Source organism: Chionomys nivalis, chromosome 2, assembly GCF_950005125.1.
Source record: "Chionomys nivalis chromosome 2, mChiNiv1.1, whole genome shotgun sequence".
Lineage (NCBI taxonomy): Eukaryota > Metazoa > Chordata > Mammalia > Rodentia > Cricetidae > Chionomys > Chionomys nivalis.
In genome coordinates this window covers 85,244,149-85,264,239 of record NC_080087.1, presented here as the reverse complement: position 1 = coordinate 85,264,239, position 20,091 = coordinate 85,244,149, and the positions used below count along the sequence as shown (strand labels likewise).

General features: G+C 48.7%; 3 protein-coding genes across 3 annotated transcripts; 1 reads left to right on the top strand and 2 right to left on the bottom strand.

Annotated features, from left to right (window-relative positions):
• Positions 1–659: 659 nt before the first annotated feature.
• Positions 660–1,912, bottom strand: LOC130869192 (major allergen I polypeptide chain 1-like). Its single transcript, XM_057761222.1, has 3 exons — positions 1,852–1,912; positions 1,502–1,689; positions 660–689 (listed from the first exon to the last, which is right to left on the bottom strand). The coding sequence occupies exons 1-3, from the start codon at positions 1,910–1,912 to the stop codon at positions 660–662; spliced, it is 279 nt and encodes a 92-aa protein (XP_057617205.1).
• Positions 1,913–8,345: 6,433 nt separating this feature from the next.
• On the top strand, positions 8,346–10,132 carry LOC130869182 (androgen-binding protein homolog). Its single transcript, XM_057761219.1, has 3 exons — positions 8,346–8,406; positions 8,850–9,031; positions 10,031–10,132. The coding sequence occupies exons 1-3, from the start codon at positions 8,346–8,348 to the stop codon at positions 10,130–10,132; spliced, it is 345 nt and encodes a 114-aa protein (XP_057617202.1).
• An 8,529-nt stretch (positions 10,133–18,661) lies between these two features.
• On the bottom strand, positions 18,662–19,976 carry LOC130869168 (major allergen I polypeptide chain 1-like). Its single transcript, XM_057761216.1, has 3 exons — positions 19,916–19,976; positions 19,502–19,689; positions 18,662–18,691 (listed from the first exon to the last, which is right to left on the bottom strand). Exons 1-3 carry the CDS (start codon positions 19,974–19,976, stop codon positions 18,662–18,664), a joined length of 279 nt encoding a protein of 92 aa, XP_057617199.1.
• Positions 19,977–20,091: the final 115 nt, after the last annotated feature.

The following is a 20,091-nucleotide window of genomic DNA, read 5'->3' as shown; positions in this document are numbered from 1 at the left end:
AGTGGGGACAAACAGCCAGTCACTTGTGTCCTCCTCTTCCTTGGACCGCTCACACCTGACACCTCCAAACCCAGTGAAGGCTGGGATACCATCTGCCTAAGACCAGGCCTACCTAATCCATCCAGTGCCAATTATATAGATGGAATACAGAGGCCCAGAGGAGCACTGTGAGATATGTACTCTATACAATTGGCCCACGTCCCCAGCAGAGGAGAGAAGGGACAGTTTTGCTGTCTGGAAACTGTGTGATCCTCAGCAGACACTTGGTCCCTCTGGCCCTTCACTGTTCCATGTTCCTGAGGACTTCATTCGAGAATGTCATGTATGTGCCCTATGGACCATGGCCCATGAGAGTGACAGACACTCTGGCTGTGGTGACTGTGGTCTCCTAGCATCTCCTAATGTGTTCTGCAGGGGCATTTTGGCAGCACTACAATTCAGCAGGGACAATTCAAAGTCCCACTGGTTGTCCCTGTTATGTCCCAAGCTACTCAGTGCCCACCCTCAAATTCAGACAGTCAAGGCTCCCCTGTGAATTGCAAGGCTTTTATTGTTGGAACCCTGGTTTTAGACACATGGAGGGTAGGGGTAGGGCTTGTTGCATCTATGCAGGTGAGCAGGCAAGTGACTTCCTGAGTTTTCTGGCAAAGATGGAATCATCAACAGAAAGGGTTAGCTTCTACTTTCTTCTGCAAAGAGAAAGGTGGCAAAGTGTCAGAGGTGAGGGAGATCTCAGCAGTCATACACGGGACACCACTTGGGAGGGACCTGCACTCTGTCTGCAACAGCTCGTGGGTCTGACTTAGCTCAGGGAGTCTCCTCTCCATTCTGTCTCCGACAAACCACATCAGGGCGAGCCTTGTAAACAGCCTCCAATCCAGCCTGATGGGAAGAGCCACCTGCCCTTGTGACACCATGGGCACATGTTGGGCAGAATGGAGAAGCAGCTGGGGTTGGCCTGTCAGGACTCCAGGTGAGCCTGCGGGCAACTTTGACCCCAAAATGAACTGATTCCTGTCACATGATGATCTCAGATACATGCAATTAGGGTGGTGACAATCCCACCAGTTCTAGGGACAAGAGGGGATTTAGTTAGATTTTGAAGCTATGTGTCCCATGCCTGGATTCTACACAGTGACCTTGAAGATCCAGAGGACAAGAAAAAACTTGAGTGTTTGGGGGTGCGGTGGTAGACTTGAAAAGTTAGGATAATAGATCTCGTCTGGAGAAGGGGTGCTAGGCACTGATGTATCTGGACTCGGGAGGTTGAGCCAGAAAGCCTGATGGAGGTCAAGTGGTACAATGGGGGCAGGGATCCTGGGAGTCTGGTCTGGTTTGACTGAGCTGAACAGTCAGTGTCCTTCCTGCCCCTACCTCCTGACATTTTTCTGGATTCAGAGAGGAGCTACAGTGCTGGGGAGGAACACACACACGTTCCATGCCTAAGCTGGGGTGAGCAGGTGAGCACACAGGCTCCGATCCAGACACCCAGAGAACTCACCAACAAACTCTTTACATTCTCCTTGTCTTCCTCTGTCAGCTTGTTATCAGCACATATCTTCAAATTTTCAGCATTTTTCAATATGGCAGATTCGTTTCTGTACCGGCTCACGAAATCCACATAGTCAGACAAAGATGGGCCAAGAAAAAGAGCAAGGTCCTCCTTCAAAGCAGGGCAAATGCCACAATCTGGAACACAAAGAAAAGGTGATTCTCCATGGAAAGCCTTGCATCAGAACACAGATGTCCTTACTGGGGATGAGGGTGTGAGAGCCCTGGAGACCCTGCATCCCTGACACCAACACCATAGTACCCAGTTCCCCCCGAGGTCACCCACACCCTAGAACCCACTTCCCCCTGAGGTCAGGAGCAGGGCAGCCCCAAGCAACACGAGAGCACCAGTGAGCTTCATGGTAATGGTGGCAGGTGCTCCTACCCAGCTTGGGCCCCATTTGTAACTGCCCTGTTCTGCTCAGGGGGCAAGGAGGGGCTGGGTCTGAGCTCTCCAGGCCCCTCCCACAACCTTGCTTGAACCTCTCTGAGGCTGTGTCAGGGAGAGACGTGTGTTTTGGCAAGAGGATAAGATCCTGGTCAACAAAGGGCCCTGGCTCAGCTTGATCCCCATCTTAGTGCTGTGCTTAAGGTCACATGTCATGTGAAGACCCAGGAAGTGATGAGCAGGACGAGGGCCAGGTCCCTCCATCAGGCCTCCAGAGTGAGGTTTCTGTCACCTTGTCACACCAGGGAACTCAACGTTTATTAAAAGCCTCCCTAGTAGTCAGTGTCTAGGGTAGACCAGACCACTGACCACTTGGGGACCCTGCTCTGACCGTTTCCGTCCCTGCCCCCATCTTTCACTTGCTTCACGGCTCCACTGAAGCCGACTCTAACCCTGAAGTCCTCCTGCTGTCGGATTCATCTTCAGCTCCATCTTTTAGTGGTTTGCTGCTTTGTTTTGATACACAAGCCTAGTTGTGCTGGAATTCACTATCTAGACCTAGCTGGCCTCAAACTCACAGAGACTCACAAGCCTCTTGATGCCAGCACTGGCCATTCTGAATATTCGATAGATTTCTTTCTTTTTTTTTTTTTTTTTTAGATTTATTCATTTATTATGTACACAACATACTCCCTCCATGTTTGCCCACACACCAGAAGAGGGCACCAGATCTCATTACAGATGGCTGTGAGCCACCATGTGGTTGCTGGGAATTTAACTCAGGACCTCTGGAAGAGCAGCCAGTGCTTTTAACCACTGAGCCATCTCTCCAGCCCTTCCGTAGATTTCTTAGGAAAACTAGAGGGCAATCTCAGCTGGTTGCCACAGATTCTGAAGACACAGCCTCTGTCTGGCTGGTTCAGAGTGTTTAGCAGAGTTTTTCTATCACAGAATTCTAGATGGCCCTTCAAACATTTGTACCTGAGCCAGAGGGGCAGCACCTTTCCTTCCCCCACCGAGAGGCCCAGCAGAGGGGGCTGCTAAGAGGCAGGCTGTGGTAGGTTCCAGTGTCCTTACGGCCTATGGAGGGGGCAGCCCAGACCCATGAACTGTCCTGTGAGACATGCTCGCACTCTCTCCCTGGGACTGACATTGTAGGCCTCATGAGAGGACTCTGCCTTTTGCCTGCTCTACTTTCAGGAGCATGGGCTGAATGGACAGCAATGGAGAAGGGGACAGTGGAGCAAAGGCTGAGGCAGGGGAATGACAGTTGAGTCATCAGCAGGCAAGCGGCTTGATGTGTGCAGGCTGAAGTATTGGACAGGGACAGGGCAGTAAAAGGAAAGGCCACAGCAAGAGAGGCAGAGTAGGGTCTGAGGAAGGAACAAAGGGGACAGATCCAGAGGACAGAAACTTCAGGACCTGTTTGACAAAGAGATTCAGGAAGTTGTGGCGTCTTTAGACACAAGAGCCTCACCAGGGCCAAGAGCCACAGCACTGGTGAGTGCCTAGAAGGACTCACTTCCTACCCATGAGGCTCTGGGTCCCATGCTGGTGTGGTCTGTTCACTAGAGGGTTCCTCCTGCTGCTGCTCCCTCCTGCCAGCTGCTTCTGCTCCTGCTGGGACACATGGAGGGCAATGGAAGCTGCCCAATCCAGCACCTGGAGAGTGCCCCTTCCTGCACCCATTTCTACCTTTGTGAGCAAAGGGATCCCAGACAGCTAACTGAGGACACACCTGCCTCAGCCTCCCACAAGCAGGGATTCCATGTGGAAAGGCCCACTTTGTCCCCTCAGTTGTCTGGACTCTGCCAGTCCCCTGACCACTCTGTGCCCTAAAACCAGAACTCATCATTACCCTGGCCTGTTTGTCATCCAGATCATCTCTGTACCAGGTACGGCACCACGTCCCCATAAGCATGACCTCAGGGAGAGCCCGGGCCTCCAAATGCTCTGCCCTCATATCTGATGTGCTCGCCCTTCCCCTGGCTGGGAGTTCGATGCTTAATTCCCCCAAAATGCATCCAAAACCACCAAATCAGAGAGACAGCCTGTTATGGCGTCCACATGGATAGGCCACATCAAACCTAGCTTGCGCCCTGGTCTCCAGTGTGGCAAGTGAGAGGCAGTGCATGGTGTGTGGCTGTAAAGCATGTGCAGCCTCTGCTCTCCTACTGTCTTCCGCCAGCCCCACCTCCCCCACCCCTCACGCTGCCCTTCTGCTCTGCACCAGGAGCTCAGACAGGGCAAGGCACTGGGTGGATGTGGCTGCTCTGTCTTGAACTTTCAAGACTCCAGACCATGAACCAAGTTAACTTCTTTCCCATATACCTATCCTGGGTGTTTTGTCACAGCAACGGAACATGGCTTATACACCTCAGTGCACCTGGACCACTCTTATCTAAAAGACACCAAGTTTACTAGAGCACTGGGCCCTAAACCCTGTCGTCACTTCCCTAAGTCCCCTTGCATTGTCTGATTTTGGTGTCTCTTAGATATCTAAGGGCTCAGGAGAGCATGGCATGTGCAACTCTGTCCCAGGGACAGCACATAGGAGGTCTCCACAGATGCTGGGTAGATGGGTCGAAGGGCTAGTTTACTTCTCTCAAGTCTGTAAACAAGACCTCTCTTAAAAGTTTAAATGAACACTATCTTCCCACATAGCCCAGGCTGACCTCAAACTGAGAATCCTCTGGCTCCACTTCCCTGTTCACATCATGTAAGTGCTTATGAAATTTTGCTGGTATCAATTTATGAAGTAAAGAGTCTAAGTGTCTCTTAAGTCAGAACTAAGTAGTTTGTTGTCAAAGGCTCTTGGCTGTCAGTTTGTCTCCATCAACGGTGACAAATGAAGTTTGCCAAAGACTCAGAGAGCTATGAACCTTCTGACTTACTGGTTAGCCAAGCCAAATAGGATTTGCATGTGGCAACCATTTTTGAAAAGTGGTGCCAAGCACCAAGACCCACGTATGAGCTGTCCACTCTGTCCTGTGGTCCTTGCAGGTCGCGAGCGCTGCTGAGGCCTGCACAATATCCCTGCCCATCTGAGGCCTTCTCGCTCTTGGAAGTATTAGGAATGGAGACGAGGGCAGACTGTGGCTAAGATGTGTCTGCTGCTGGGTGACACCTGTAGCCCTCTGCTACCTGTCAGAGCTGGCATCAGGCTTTTTGTAGATGTCACAGAGGTTAAGACCCTTGACCTCACATGTCAGAGGACACAACACATGTACACATTTCCCCAGTGATTGGAACTGCTAGCTCGAACCATTAGTATTTTTTTTTTTACAAGATGTCTCTACTGTTTTCCTATCTCCTCGTGTTTTCCTATTTGTATGCATGTGTGTGTGTGTGTGTGTGTGTTTGTGTGTGTACACACACATATGTTCACTTGTGTGTGTGGTTACCTGGTATGCTGGCTAGTTTTATGTCAACTTGACACAAGTTAAAGTCATCAGTAAGGAGGTAACCTCAATTAAGAAGAGCTCCAAGGACTGCCAAGGCTACATAGAGAAATCCTGTCTTGAAAAAAATCAAAAACAAAAGAAAACAAAACAAAATGCTTCCATAAGTTTGGACTGCAGGCAAGCCTGTAAGGCATTTTCTCTCCCTGACACCTACGCAGACAGGGTTTTTCTGTGTAGTCCTGGTCATCTTGAAACTCAGTCTGTATACCACACTGGCCTCGAGCTCAAATATAGACCTTCCAAGTCCCTGGATTAAAGGTGGGCACCACTACCACCTGGCCAGGCATTTTCTTAATTAGTGATTAATGGGAGTTGGCCAGGCCGTTGTGAGTGGGGATATCATTGAGCAGGTGGCTCTGGGTTCTATGAAAAATCAGGCTGAGCAAACCATGGGAAACAAACCAGTAAGCAGCTCCCCTCCAGGGCCTCTGCACCAGGTTAGCCTCCAGGCTCCTGCCTTGCTTGAGCTCCTGTCCTAAATTCCCCAATGATGAACAGTAATATAGAAGTATAAGCCAAAGGAATTAAACACTTTCCTCTTTATTTTGCTTTTGGTCATCATGGTTTATCACATAATAATAATTAATTAATTATTAATTAAATTACTATCATTAATTACATTACTGTTAATTAACAGGAACTGTTTTGGTCATGGTGTTTTAGCACATTAATAATAATCTTTCTCTCTCTTTCTTTCTTTCTTTCTTTCTTTCTTTCTTTCTTTCTTTCTTTTTTTCTTTCTTTGTCTATTTTCAAGACAGGGTTTCTGGATATAGTCCTGATGGTCCTGGAACTTGATTTGTATACCAGGCTGGCCAAAACCTCATAGAGATCCACCTTCCTCTGCATCCTGAGTGCTGGGATTAAAGGTGTGCACCACCATGACCAGCTGAGCAATAGTTATCTAACTAAGGCATATGGCATACATATGAACATGCACATTTGCACATATACAAGTATTCACGCTTACACAGCAAGCACTTTTCTGACTGAGCCGTGCCCAGGCCATCTTGCTTCTGTCTTTGGAAACATGTGCTCACACTGAAGGACTGAAGGAAGTAATTCCCCTGCCCAGAGGAGAGGAACATCTAGAAATAGTCATGATTTCTTCTGGAAGAACACTGTCATTCATTCCTATTTATCTGCTCATCCAACCGTTCATGCCAGCATGTACTCATGTTACTTCACAATTCTAGTATAATCCAGTAGGGTGTTAGTTATGGTTCAAATAGTTGGATTTTGGCCATTAGTAGCTTGTTTAGTGTTCCTTGTCCCAGTTCTCAAAGACATTACTCACACATGTGTATTCATGTACAAACACACAGAAGTGTTTTTGTGTGCTTCTGAGCATGTGTATATAAATGGGCACAAGTGTCCTGGGTGTGTGTGTATGTGTGTGTATGTATGTTAGAGGACAATTGCAGGAGTTAGTTGTCTTCTCCAACCATGTGGGTTCTGGGATTTGAACCCAGGTCAGCAGACTTAGCAGCAAGCACCTTTAATCCCTGAGCTTTCTCAACTGCCTCCCACCCTACTGTTGGAGACGAGGTCTGTTATTGAACCTGGAGCTCCCATGGCATTGGTGGAGCCACCACACTCAGCTCTTTACAGCGTCCTAGGGATCTGAACTCACATCCTTAGGCTTGCATAATGAGCACTTGTCCACTGAGCCATCTCCTTAGTCACTCTATTTTTGTGTGGGAGGCAGTGGATTAACCTCAGCGCTTTGCACATGCTAAGAAACACTCTACTACTGTGTTAGTGAGCTAGTGACAAAACCAGGATAAGAGGCAGCTTTCTGCTTACAGTTTGCAGGGATACAGTCCATGAAGGTGGGGCAGGCATGGTGCAGGAAATGGACATGCCTTATCACATCTACAGTCAGAAAGTAGAGACACGTGAATGCCCGCTTGCTTTCTCTCAAGTCCATGCTACCACATAAAGCCATATATCAGTTAACTTAGCCTAAACACTACCAAACAGAGAGCTTTGTTTCCATGGTGATTGTGAGTCCAGTCAGGATGACCATCAGGATTACCCATCGCACACAGTAAGCCTCCTGCCTCAGGAAATAATTAACACGAACCCAGCCAACAATGTCATTTGTACCACAAACGTCATTCTGAGGGTAGTAGGTTGAATTGAACTTGAGAGAGTCCACACACACGGCACTGCCTGGGGACAGTGGAGCGCTCTAGTTTATACACGGCCAGTCCACAGTGGCCTGTGGGGCTGTGGACAATGGAGAGTTCATGGTACATGAATGAATCACCCCTCTACTGAGGGCTGCTGTAACCACATTGACTCTACTGATTAGACCTCTTTGAGGCCTGCTTACTGGTGGATGTGAGACAGACATAAACAAGATGACAGGGATGAGCTCCCAGGGCGGGGGGTGGGGGGGGGAATTTGCAACATGATGCAGTTGGTGGAACAAAATCCTCAAGCCTCTGAGGATCTACACATGACCAGGCAGATGTAGTGTTCTGGGCTGTTGGCTGCCTACAGGGATAGAAACCTTCCTTGACCCCTGTGGTTTCCACCTCCGAGCTTGAAGAGGACATGCTTGGAGCCAGGAGAGGAAGCCCAGGTGACAACAGAGCCAGGACAACAGGCATTTGTCTCAGCATGCGACTGCTTACAAAGGTCAGCTCTAACCATCTTCTGGCAAAGGTACAGCCACTTCCATACAGAAAGTGATCACACAGGATCTCTCTCCAGCCATTGGTTCTTCAGAGTGGGAGGGGCTCCTAAGCTCACTCCCCCAAGCAAGTGGGAGGGGGATCCATAGGTGCCAGGTTCTTGCCAAAAGGCATTTGGAAGTCCTGGAAAGCATGGTAAGGGTTGGGGTGGGGAAGGGGTTGGCAGGACTGGGCTCAGGAAGACAGCAGTTTATAAGGTAGCAGGATCTGCTCTGAGAAGAGCACTTAGCACTTTACACCATGAAGGGGACGCTGCTTCTGCTGGCCTTGCTGGTGACCGGGGAGCTGGGCTTCCAGACAAGTGAGAACGGGAACAGATGGCCTTTCTGACCCTTGCTCACTCCATCTCCTTCCTTATGGATCTGTTTGGAGATCTAGGGGTCCCCGGGAGGTTATAGCCAGGAGTGCTGCAGAAGACCCTTGAAGTATTCTCTTCAGGATTGTGACAGTTGGGATGGGCTGGATAGGGAGACGGGGGTGAGGTGGTGATGATGGACCCTTAGTTGCATGTACAGCTGAAACTGGGTCATGTGTGGGATCACTGAGCAGGCAAGGACACTCATACATGCCCTTTCTGCTGTGTGTGTGTCTACGGAAACTGTGTGCTGTATCTGGGAGGCAGCAGCCTTTGGGAGAGCAGGAGTGTGTGGAAGGTCAGGTAGGACATTTGTAGAAGTGGCAGGAAACCCTGAGCCTCCATTTCTGCCAGCCTAAGCTCTGTTAATGGCGTCCTTCTGTTTGTAGCGGAAGCATGCATCCCTTTATTTGAAGTCTTAACTACAACGGCCATTGGAAACAAGGAAATAATGAATGCCGTCCTTACCAAGTTTGACGCTACTGACGGGGAGAGGAAGGGTTTTGAAAAAATCCAGGAATGCTACAATGAGGGAGGATTGAAAACCAAATTCCTGGATTCCACAGTTCTGGTAACTTCCTCCTTACCCTGATGCCCCCATGCACCATATGGTAGAATGTTGGGTAGAAATGATGCTGGGAACCAGTCACGTGCGTCAGGGAATGAACACCAGAACACTGAATCCCTGCCCACCCTAGCACATGTCCATGCAGCATGCTGGTCCACATCCAGTCTGTCTATGCAAGGTCCTGCAGAGCGCTCCCCAACGATGGGTGACCACCGGGTTCTCACCACAGCAGGGCAGGCAGGGACACAGAGAGTCCTTGGTTGGCTTCTGCACAGGGAGGGCACCCTCACCTCCACTCTCCTCTAAGGTTCCTAACCTCCTGCCAGGGTCACCTTCTCTGGAGCCTCCCTTAATGCTACTCTCCTGTCTCAGATGGAGCCCTCCTTCCACTGGCTTCCTCAGAGCCACAGCCAGAACCTCCCTCCATGGCTTAGAAGCCACCACCATTCCCACCAGAGAGTGCTTGTGGCTACTCAACCCAGCCACTCCTGGTATCCCTTAGTCTCTTAATTAAGCATAGCTGGATTACAGAGATGCATGTTTAGAATATTGCATCTCTCACTCTCTGTTTCCAAAGTACTTTTAATTTGGGTGTCAGGTCCTGCAAAACCACAGCACTCTCCAGGAAGGAATTTCTTCCAGCACATCCACACAGGGACGTATTTCTAACAAGACCACACAGCCAATGTGCTGACAGACGTCCTCAGATATGAGACATCATCAAAGCTGGAACTCAGCCATCTTGTCCCCTCTCTAGACCTAGCCCCCATCATGCTTTAGTGAACTTCTCCTTTCATCCCTGAATGGCTAGGGTGGCTTTTCAGACTCCTCCTGACAGCTGTGGATGAGTTGAGCTCCCTGGGGCAGAGGCTGTTGCTGGAGCCCTAAGTCACTGCAGGGAATTTTCTTCCCTGTGCAGAAGGAGGAAACTAGGGAGCCCTGTTGGGGTTCTGCTCCTTGCCTGTAACCACTTCTGCCCCTTTCTGTCTTTTTGTTTTCCAGCAAACCGTGACTCTCAGCCCACAATGCAAGAAATACTATACCATAGATACCATAGAAAAAATTAAGGCACTCCTTTCCAAATTTAACATCCCGGGAAAATGACGAATGATCTGAGAGCCACCTTGCTGCCCTGTCCACTTTTCGTCCTGAAGTTGAAATCCAAACGCCTGACTGAAACTCCTTGTTCTTCCTTAATCTGATTCTAATAAACACCTGCAGCTCAGCTCTGGGTCCCATGTCTGTGTGTTGTGCAGGAGTCATGTGACATCTTCGGATACTGGAGTCAGTGAGAGAAATGACTTTTGTGGACGCTCAGAGCAGAGCGACCACATATGATTGGGCAATTGATCGCGTGAAAGTCATTGCAGTCTTTTTGTTGCTATGTAGCCCTGGTGTGGTGGCTCAAACTCAGAGATCCACCCAACTCTGCCTCCTAAGTGGTAGGATAAAAGGCATTTGCTCCCAGCATGTCAGGTTGACTGCAGCTTAGTGAGCCTGTAAGACAGAAGTTGTCTGAGGGTAAAGAGAATAGAAGCAACCACAGGCGTCACCAGGCTACCAGGCTAGAAATGGGGTGCAGACCAATCTCCTCAGATGTTGCATCTGGGTTTATCAGAGGTCAGCTGGCTCCTTATAGGTCAGTCCTCAACAGTGCTGGACTCAGATGACTTGGGTGTGCTCATCAGACTCTCTTGGTCTGCAAGAAAGGTCACCATTTGTCTTTGCCTGGTCTACATAGCAAATTCCAGGACAGCCAGTGCTACATAGAGAGACCGTGCCTCAAAAACAAAAGGTAATAATAAACCAAAAACTCGAATGGGTAAAATGATTATTTCAGTAGAAGCTCAACTAAAGAGAAGAGAGAAGGTCTGACAAGATGGTTCAGTGGGTAGAGTGCTTCTGTGCCATGAGTTCAAATAACCCAGATAAGGCCAGACTTGGAAGCATACGTCCATAATTCCAGTGCTCTTCTTGAGAGATGAGAGGAGTTACGTGAATACCCAGAAGCCACAGAGACCTGTTTTAGACAGGGTACGTGAGGAGTGACACCCGAGATTGTCCTTTGACCCCATTAGCACACTGTGGCATGTGCATGTATGTGCTCTCTCATACACTCACACACTAACATCCAGACAACTAAAATGGAGAGGAATAGCAACACACACAAACAAAAATCAGTAACAACATTAGTGATTAGGGAGATACAAAATGATAGCACAGCTAATGAGAGTGCAAATATTGAGAAGAGCAATTGAGCAGAGCAATGTTGGTGAGCATGCTGAGGAACTGAGTCATACGGACAGGACACAGATTGTCGGTGTGTAATATAAACATGCACATAGCCTTTGACCAGAGGGCCGTGTGCATCGGTTTCCGTATGTGACAGCTTGAATGCTTCCTAAGAAAGGCTGCTCTGTCTTAGAAAGACCACAGGGCCTCTCCAGGAACACAGCTCTCATGTGCAAACCAGAGACTCCCGCATGCACAGACTGGCTTCTCCTTTCAGCACCTAATGGAGTGTTTTGCCAAACCAACACCTCAGGACCAGGCACGGCTATAATCTGAAACCTGTTGGGATTATTCCGAGCAGGAAATCCTAGAACTGTTTACTCTGCCTGTGGACTCCCAATCAAAGGATGAGGGCTCCTGATCAACACCTGCATCTCATGAGGCCATGTGTCATGGCATAGGCCCTGCTGTGGGCACATGTAAGTACTATGTTCTCCACTGCTGACCTTCCTGTGCTATCAGTCATGTCTCTAAGGGAAAACCTCATGGGTAAAATGAGACACCCAGGCCTTTGATGCCTGGATGTTAACCCACCAGAGACACTAAGAGGGAAATGTGCATAGCAGCTTTATTTGGAACAGTCCAAACACGAGGGATCTAATTGTCCCTTAACCGATGAACAAACTATGGAGAAGGATGCAGGAGAAAGCTGTCTTATAATACATCAGGCAGGCACTCATATTCTAATGGAGAAATCTTTATGGTCATACAGGAAAGAAAGACACTTATTTTATTTCCATGAACTTCTGAAAGAGGAAAACAAATCTATAGTAAATCTGTCAGTGAACACTGTGATGGGCAGTGAGGAAAGGAGAGATTATAAAGGGGAGAAGGGGCTGGAGAGATGGCTCAGTGGATAAGAGCGCTGGCTGACCTTCCAGAGGGTCTGAGTTCAATTACCAGCAACCACATGGTGACTCATAGCCATCTTTTAAGGAATCTGATGCCCTCTTCTGGTATGCAGGTATACATGCAGACAGAGTACTAATGTATTTTTAAAAATTAATAAATTAATTAAAAATAAAACTTGTGCTATAAAGTAAAAGGAAGGAAGATTAGTAGCTATGAAGATGTTCATCATGGAGACTGCAGGATGAGTTCATAAAACGTATTTTATACTTTAACTACGCACAGCACAGGGAACATCAATTCAACCTCAAGTGAACTTTAATAAAAGAAAAGGTTTAGTACAGACAAAACGGTTAAAAGCACAAAAATATGGGTTCCCTCTCTACTGAAAAACAAGAAAGTTTGGGAAATGCACTATTGTCCTGCCCTCTTTGGGAGAGAGGCCTACTTTGAAGGACACAGAACATCATGAGCAATAAAGATTGGCTGTGAGTCCCAGGTTACATACATGGACTGGCATCTCTTTATTTTCTCCTCATTCTGGCCCACATAGTCCAGGGAATCCAGAAACATTTGAATATCTGCCATTGCTCTGAGTATCAAAAGGGAAACAACCAGGGAAGGCCTGAGACTGTGTGTGCACCCTCACCTCTCAGAGCTACAGTGAGCACAATATTCCAGAAGGACATTTATATACTGACATTCTTGGATATGCTGCCCTCCTGTTTATTAATCAAACCCAGAGTATGGATGTATTTGTGGCAGACTGTAATGGGCTTACTCCTTGTCTGCTATTCTCCAGGGATAACACATGAGGTAGTACATGCCAGGGTTCTCTAAGCATTGAATGACCTGATTCACGCTGACTTGTAGAGGTGGGATAGCTTCAGCCACAAGTACCAATAGTGATGTAACTGTGTAGAGGGCTGTGTCCTGATTAAAAGTAGCAGTGGAGCTACTGATGCTGTCACATACCTGTCTCCCACAGCTCACGTCTCCAGTGTGGATGTCCAGATGGCAGTCAGCTTATGCTTGATGGCTGTATCACAAAGGCCACCTTCAGAATTATCTCTGTTATTACTCATTAAGTCGTCTGAACATGTCACAAGCTCTCTGAACTCCAAGGCCTTTCTTCAAAGTGAATTTTCTAGTAGCAAAGAAGGGGGTTTCATTCAGTGTGGACTTTGGTGTTTAAGGAGGCTGGATTTGGGGGTGAAGAGTTTCCCACTTGCACTGCACCCATAATGTTTCTCCCAGTAGGGATTCTCTGGGGTTGAGCAAGTGTTTAGTTAAAGGCTGAAGGCTTTCCCACACTTGCTACATTTTAAGGCCTTTCTCCAGTGTGAACTCTCTTACACATGTTTAGGGGGGATCTTTGGCTAAATGATTGCCCACAATGAATGCACTCATATGGCTTTTCACCAGTGTGACTCTTCAGTGTAAAATAGGGTCAAAGCTTTAGTTGAAGATCTTACCACACTTATAAGGTCTCTCTCCAGAGAAGATTCTCTGATGCCGAACAAGGGTGTTTCTATTGCCAAAGAATTTCTTACATGTCATACTAATTAAATTTTGACCTTATATGAATTTTCTGATGTTGGAGAAGATTACAGCTTTGTTGGAAAACTTTCCACATTCCATGCATTCATGAGGACTTCCTGTGCTGTGGATTTTATGATGCTCAACGAGTGTGCACTTCCTGTAAAGGCTTTGCCACAGCCAGTACACTCATGAAGCCTTTGTTAGTGTGATCTCGCTGATGTTGACCAAGTCTGTGTTGGTAGGTGAAGGCTTTTCCACTTTCATTTTTTTTATAAAGCCTGGCTGCGGGTGGGGGGGTGTAGTTATGTGAACTGTGCAGTGTATGGCAAGGTCAGAATCTGGCTAAAGCATTCTGCACAGTTATTGCATGCACCGGCACCTGCTACACTGTGTGCCTGGCTCTGATCCACAATAAGGCCAGAGTGTTGGCTGAAGAACTTGCCACATTTGCTGAACTCACTTTCTCGTGCTGAAGAAGTAAATATTGGCTATGATAGGCCTCCCCACATCTGCAGCAGGAATATGGGCTGTCCCCAGGGTGGAACTGTTCATGCTGAACAACGTAGTATCATAGGCTGAAGGTTTTCCCACATTCATGACACGCAGAGAGCCTTTCTCTAGAGTGAGCTTTCTTATCCCTGACACAATGGGACTGTCTGATGAACGTTTCTCACATCCAGGGCACTTATTGGGCTGTTCTTCAGTATGGATACTCTGGTGCTGAGGAAGCCCATTTTTGTGGCTGAATGTTTCCCACGTTCACTGCATCTGCATTGTTTACCTCCGCTGAGAGGGGTCCCCAGCATCCATAGTGTACAGGTATGCTCCTTCTGGTCTCACGCTGGAGAAGGCCTGAGTTTTCCCCTACCCTCTTCACATAGCTAAGGGATTTCTGCACTGGAGACTGTGTGGTTCTTACTCAGGGATTCTTGTCCTCATCGTCACTGAGACCTTTCCTTCCACTGTGTTGGGGTTGGGAGGTTTTTACACTGAAGGAGAATTGCCTTCCCCATGTCCACATGTATGCAGTTTGTGTCGGGAATGTAACCCTGCTGTTCAGCCTGCAGAACAAGATGTTTCATGACTATGCCACACATCCCATAGGGTAGGATTTCTGGATGACATAATCTGCTGTGGTAACCTTGACTTTTGATCACTTTGAAAATATGCCTCGGTCTCCACTTGAAATCAGAAACCTGAGAATAGAAAATATCGAAGGCAATGGAAACCTCCTGGGAGGAAATGGCCCCACTTAATGTAGGCCTTACATTTCTAAGAATGCGTGCATGACACTCTGTAACGGCTATCGGCAAAGTTATCAAGAGAAAACTTCTGCTGTATTGACCATGGCCATGTCACACACAGGGAGCTTCAGAGTAGGGCAAAGACAGTGATGGTGGGCATTTCAGGAAGGGCAGGCGGCCTCGGACTCACTTCTCTGCAGATGGCTTTCAACAAGGCTTTTCTGTTGGTGAGGTGTGAGCACTGATGAGATGCTGGGGTCCATCACACCCAGGAAATGAAACGGCAACTGAGAACAGGCACACAGACTACACAGGCATCCATACCACACTGAGTAGATAGTTCATTGTGAGAGAACACTGCATATGGAGCCATGAAAGGAATTGGTCTGAGAGGTTTGGTTCACCCAAGCCAAAAGCCAGAGCTGGCCTTGCACATCACTCAAAATAAGGAATGGGTGCTGAATGAATGCAATGAGTCATGGTTCCTGTCATTGGTAAGAAACACTAATGCAGAGAGGAGGTTCCTGTTACCAATCACAAGCCAGCCCTGACTTGCAATGGCCCTCACTCTTCTCTTGCCAGAGCTAGTCCTCCTCCAGGGCTGTCTTGCTAAACCTGGGGTCACATCTGCCCCTTCAGTCACCCACACTTGTTCCTCCAGCTGGACAAGTACATGAATCCTGGAAGGCACAGGTCCTATTCAGAGGACAATGAAGGTAAAGTGGACAGTAGCAGCACAGGTGACCCTGCCCTACAGAGCATCAGCCAGGAAAGCAGCAATGAGAAGGCATCTTTCGGGGCTGGGGATGCAGCTCAGCAGTAGAACACTTGCCTACTGGAGAGAGAGAAATGAGGGGAGCACATTGGTCTGAAATCAGGTAAGACAAACATGTCAGCAGGTGGGGAGTGGCAGATGCGGGCAGGAGGAACAGTTTCCGGCAGTGGTTCTGCCAGGATGAAGGAAGGACTGCCGGGTGCATCTCTGGGTCTTTGAAGACTCTTATCCAGAGCAGTTGAATAAGATAAGCAAGTACTCAGCCCATTTGCCACCCACAGCACCTATGCAAGAAAACCAAGAAGGAAGAAGGATCTGCAGTGACCATGAGAAGCAGAGTAGCTCCTGGGAAAAAGGGAAAGAGCCCAGGCCAGGAGGCCCTGGCAGGGGAAGTGCAGGGAACTGACCCAGTCTGGCTCAAGGCAAAGTTATCCACTCTGTGTCTCATGCAGAAGCTTCCATTCCTCCTAGGAAAGTCCAGGGTCACATCCTGAAAGGTCACACTGCCCTACTGTGGTGATGAGAGAAACTGCCCCTAAACAGAACCTCTACTCTTGGTCTATCCAATGCTGCAAAGCCTATGCCACTGTGACCATGCATACCCTCACAGGAGAATAGAAGGTGGGGGCCAGAGCTGCCCTATTTTTCTTTTCTCATTGGACATCCTGTCTACTTTTATCTACATATAGGTCACTAAAATAGGAGTCTCCAGTCAGAAGTTCTGTTCTGAACTCTGGACATACACTCAATGCCTTCACATAGAGTTCTCTAGACCAGCTCATATTCAACACGCCCCAAATCTACTTCTTTTCTCTTTACTTTTCTTACTTTATTTTTCCTTTTCTTCGCCCCCGCCTCCTTCCCCATCACCCTCTGTAGACAAGGCTGGTCTCATGTCTCAAATTCAGAAATTCGCATGTTTCTTCCTCATGAGTGCTGGGATTAAAAGGTGTGCATCACCATGGCACGGCCCAAACCTAATTCTTTACATTACTTTCAATAAATTATCCAGCCAAACTTTCCACTTCACCTGACAGCATTTCCTTCCTTCCATTAACTTAAGACTCTCTTTGGTTTGTAGGTATAAAAGGCTGGAGTTGGCTCGGTGGTTAAGAGATTGGTTGCTCTTTCAGGGGCTCCAGTTCGATTCCTAGCACCCACATGGCGGCTCACAAAAGTCCATAACTTAAGATTCCGGGGACATAAGCCTTTTTTTCGGTTTCTCGAGGCTCTCAACGTTACTGCACCGACATACATTTGAGCTAAACACACACACATACACAAATAATAGTTTCCAGCTCCCCATGGCACCAGCGCCCTCAGAATCAAAGTCCCTGGGCTCATCCGCTCAAGTCTCCCATCTCTCCAGAAGCGCATCTCCACGCCTCTCAACACGTGGGTCTTGCTGTAGAGAAAACTTCTTGAGCCTCCGTGGCACTGGGTGACAGACCGGGACCTCCACCAACCAGGCTGCCCAGTCCGCCTCAGCCCGCTGAGGCTGAAAAGACTTGGCAAGGGCTGCCTCTGACCCCAGATGAGCACAGGACGGTCTGCAAGCTCTGCCCAGGGTCAAAGCACCATCCCTGGCCAAGTTATTCAGGGCGGCCGCCACCTGCAGACTTGGAGCTGAGCGAAGCCCCTCCGAGCTGGGACCCAGCGAAGTTCCGCTGGCCCGTGCTGTCCAGTACTCGTGTCACCTAGGCGGCGTCTTCTCAAGTTTCCAGACCTGAGGAGGCAGCACAAAGTCAGATGCTGATATTGCCTAAACATATACCTGCCAGGTGAGCCACCGGAAGTGCCTCCTAGGACGCAAAGTGCTGAGCCTTCTGGGTAATGTAGTATCCTCCAGCCATGACCCTTCATGGGAGAACACCCTAAAGTTGGAAAATGGGTATGAACAGACACTTGGCAAGCAGCCTCGTTGGTGGCCGGAAGTCCTGGTCTAGCTCCTGCAACAAGGGACATCGTACCATAATTGCCGTGGAAAAGACTGCAGCCAATCACAGAAGTGTAGAGAGTCCTTATTTCAGATATTCTCCAATGCTACAAAATCAGATTACACAGGTGACCAAAAATTGTGTTCACCTGATAATATTGGCATTAATAGTATTCCCTCATTTCTATTCACATGTGTAAACTGACCCTTTATAAAGTCAGTTGTGGGGCTGGTTAGATGGCTCAACAGGTAAAGGCACTTATTCCCTACCCTGGCATTCTGAGTTCAAGCCCCGGGACCTGCAAGGCAGGAGAGAACTTTTGACCTCTATACACACACACACACACACACACACACACACAAATGGACAGACACACGCACTATTACTTATCCCCTTTCCCCAAACAAATATAGTAACAATGTAAGTCATGGTCCCAGAAGCCTGAGACAGCGCCCACATCCCAGCTGTGGGCGGGTTTTATACATGGGTTCCAGAGGCCCAGAGGAGAATTTTAACTCACACACACACGATACGTACACAATTGGCCATTGACCCAAGCCGTGAGAAAAAGGCACAAATTTTGCTGTCCGGAGCCTGTGTGATCCTCAGCAGACACTTGGCCTCTCTGTTCCATGTTCCTGGGGAGTTCGTTCGTGGATGTCATGTATGTGCCCTATGGCCCATGGCCCATGAGAGTGACAGACACTCTGGTGACTGTGGTCTCCTACATCCCCTAATGCATTCTGCAGGGGCATTTTGGCAGCGCTGCAACTCAGCAGGAACAATTCAAAGTCTCACTGGTTGTTCTGTGATGTCCCAAAGCACTCAATGCTCAACCTCAAATCCAAACAGTGCAGGCTCCCCTGTGAATTGCAAGGCTTTTATTGTTGGAACCCTGTTTTTAGACACATGGAGGGTAGGGGTAGGGCTTGCCGCATCTATGCAGGTGAGCAGGCAAGTGACTTCCTTGAGTTTTCTGGCAAAGATGGAATCATCAACAGAGTGGGCTAGCATCTATTTTCGCCTGCAAAGAGAAAGGTGGCAAAGCGTCAGAGGTGAGGGAGATCTCAGCAGTCATACACAGGACACCATTTGGGAGGGACCTGCACTCTGTCTGCAACAGCTCGTCGGTCTGACTTAGCCCAGGGAGTCTCCTCTCCATTCTGTCTCCAACAAACCACAGCAGGGCGAGCCTTGTAAACAGCCTCCAATCCAGCCTGATGGGAAGAGCCACCTGCCCTTGTGACACCATGGGCACATGTGGGGAAGAATGGAGAAGTGGCTGGGGATGGCCTGGTAGGACTCCAGGTAACCTTCGGGTAGTTTTGGCCCCAAAATGAACTGATTGATTCCTGTCACATGATGACATCAGAGACATGCAGCTGGGGTGTTGACAATCCTACCAGTTCTAGGGATAAGAGGGGATTCAACTAGATTCTGCAGTGAGTGACCCATGCCTGGATTCTATACAGTGACCTCAGAGATCCAGGGGACAAGAAAAATGATGAGTATTTGGGGGTGTGGTGGTAGACTTGAAAAGTAAGGATAAAAGATCTGGGCTGGAGAAGGAGTGCCAGGCACTGATGTTGCTGGACTCGGGAGGCTGGGCCAGGAATCCTGATTGAGACCAAGTGGTACCATGTAGGCAGGGATCCTGGGGGTCTGGTCTGGCTTGACTGAGCTGAACAGCCAGTGTCCTTCCTGCCCCTTCCTCCTGACATCTTTCTGGATTCACAGAGGAGCTGCAGTGCTGGGGAGGAACACAGGCTCCATCCCTAAGCTGGGGTGAGTAGGTGAGCACACAGGCTCCAATGAGGACACACAGAGAACTCACCACCAAACTCTGCACATTCGACTTGTCTTCCTCTGTCAGCTTGTTATCAACACATATCTTCAGAAATTCAGCATTTTCCAATATGGCAGACTCGTTTCTGTACTGACTCACGAAATCCACATAGTCAGGCACAGATGGGCCAAGGAAAAGAGCAAGGTCCTCCTCCAAAGCAGGGCAAATGCCACAATCTGGAACACAAAGTAAAGGTGATTCTCCACGAAAGCCTTGCATCAGAACACAGATGTCCTTACTGGGGAGTGAGGGTGTGAGTGCCCTGGAGACCCTGCATCCCTGACAACGACACCCTAGCACTCCCTTCCCCCTGAGGTGACCCACACCCTGAAACCTTCTTCCACGAGGTCACCCTCATCCCTGTACCCACTTCACTGAGGTCACCCAAACCCTAGAACCCACTTCCCCCAGAGGTCAGGAGCAGGGCAGCCCCAAGCAACAGGAGAGCACCAGTGAGCTTCATGGTAATGGTGGCAGGTGCTCCTACCCAGCTTGGACTCCTTTTGTAACTGCCCTGGGCTGCTCAGGGAGTCGGGAGGGGCTGGGTCTGAGCTCTCCAGGCCCCTCCCACAATCCTG

Excerpts from the sequence above, each read along its gene's own strand:
- LOC130869192 (XM_057761222.1), bottom strand. The coding sequence starts at position 1,912 with ATGAAGCTCACTGGTGCTCTCGTGTTGCTTGGGGCTGCCCTGCTCCTG. Across the intron at positions 1,690-1,851 it reads GCTCCTGACCTCAGGGGGAA|ATTGTGGCATTTGCCCTGCT; the intron begins GTGGGTTCTAGG and ends TTTGTGTTCCAG. Across the intron at positions 690-1,501 it reads AGAATGTAAAGAGTTTGTTG|AAGAAAGTAGAAGCTAACCC; the intron begins GTGAGTTCTCTG and ends TTCTCTTTGCAG.
- LOC130869182 (XM_057761219.1), top strand. The coding sequence starts at position 8,346 with ATGAAGGGGACGCTGCTTCTGCTGGCCTTGCTGGTGACCGGGGAGCTG. Across the intron at positions 8,407-8,849 it reads GGAGCTGGGCTTCCAGACAA|CGGAAGCATGCATCCCTTTA; the intron begins GTGAGAACGGGA and ends TTCTGTTTGTAG. Across the intron at positions 9,032-10,030 it reads TCCTGGATTCCACAGTTCTG|CAAACCGTGACTCTCAGCCC; the intron begins GTAACTTCCTCC and ends TTTGTTTTCCAG.
- LOC130869168 (XM_057761216.1), bottom strand. The coding sequence starts at position 19,976 with ATGAAGCTCACTGGTGCTCTCCTGTTGCTTGGGGCTGCCCTGCTCCTG. Across the intron at positions 19,690-19,915 it reads GCTCCTGACCTCTGGGGGAA|ATTGTGGCATTTGCCCTGCT; the intron begins GTGGGTTCTAGG and ends TTTGTGTTCCAG. Across the intron at positions 18,692-19,501 it reads CGAATGTGCAGAGTTTGGTG|GCGAAAATAGATGCTAGCCC; the intron begins GTGAGTTCTCTG and ends TTCTCTTTGCAG.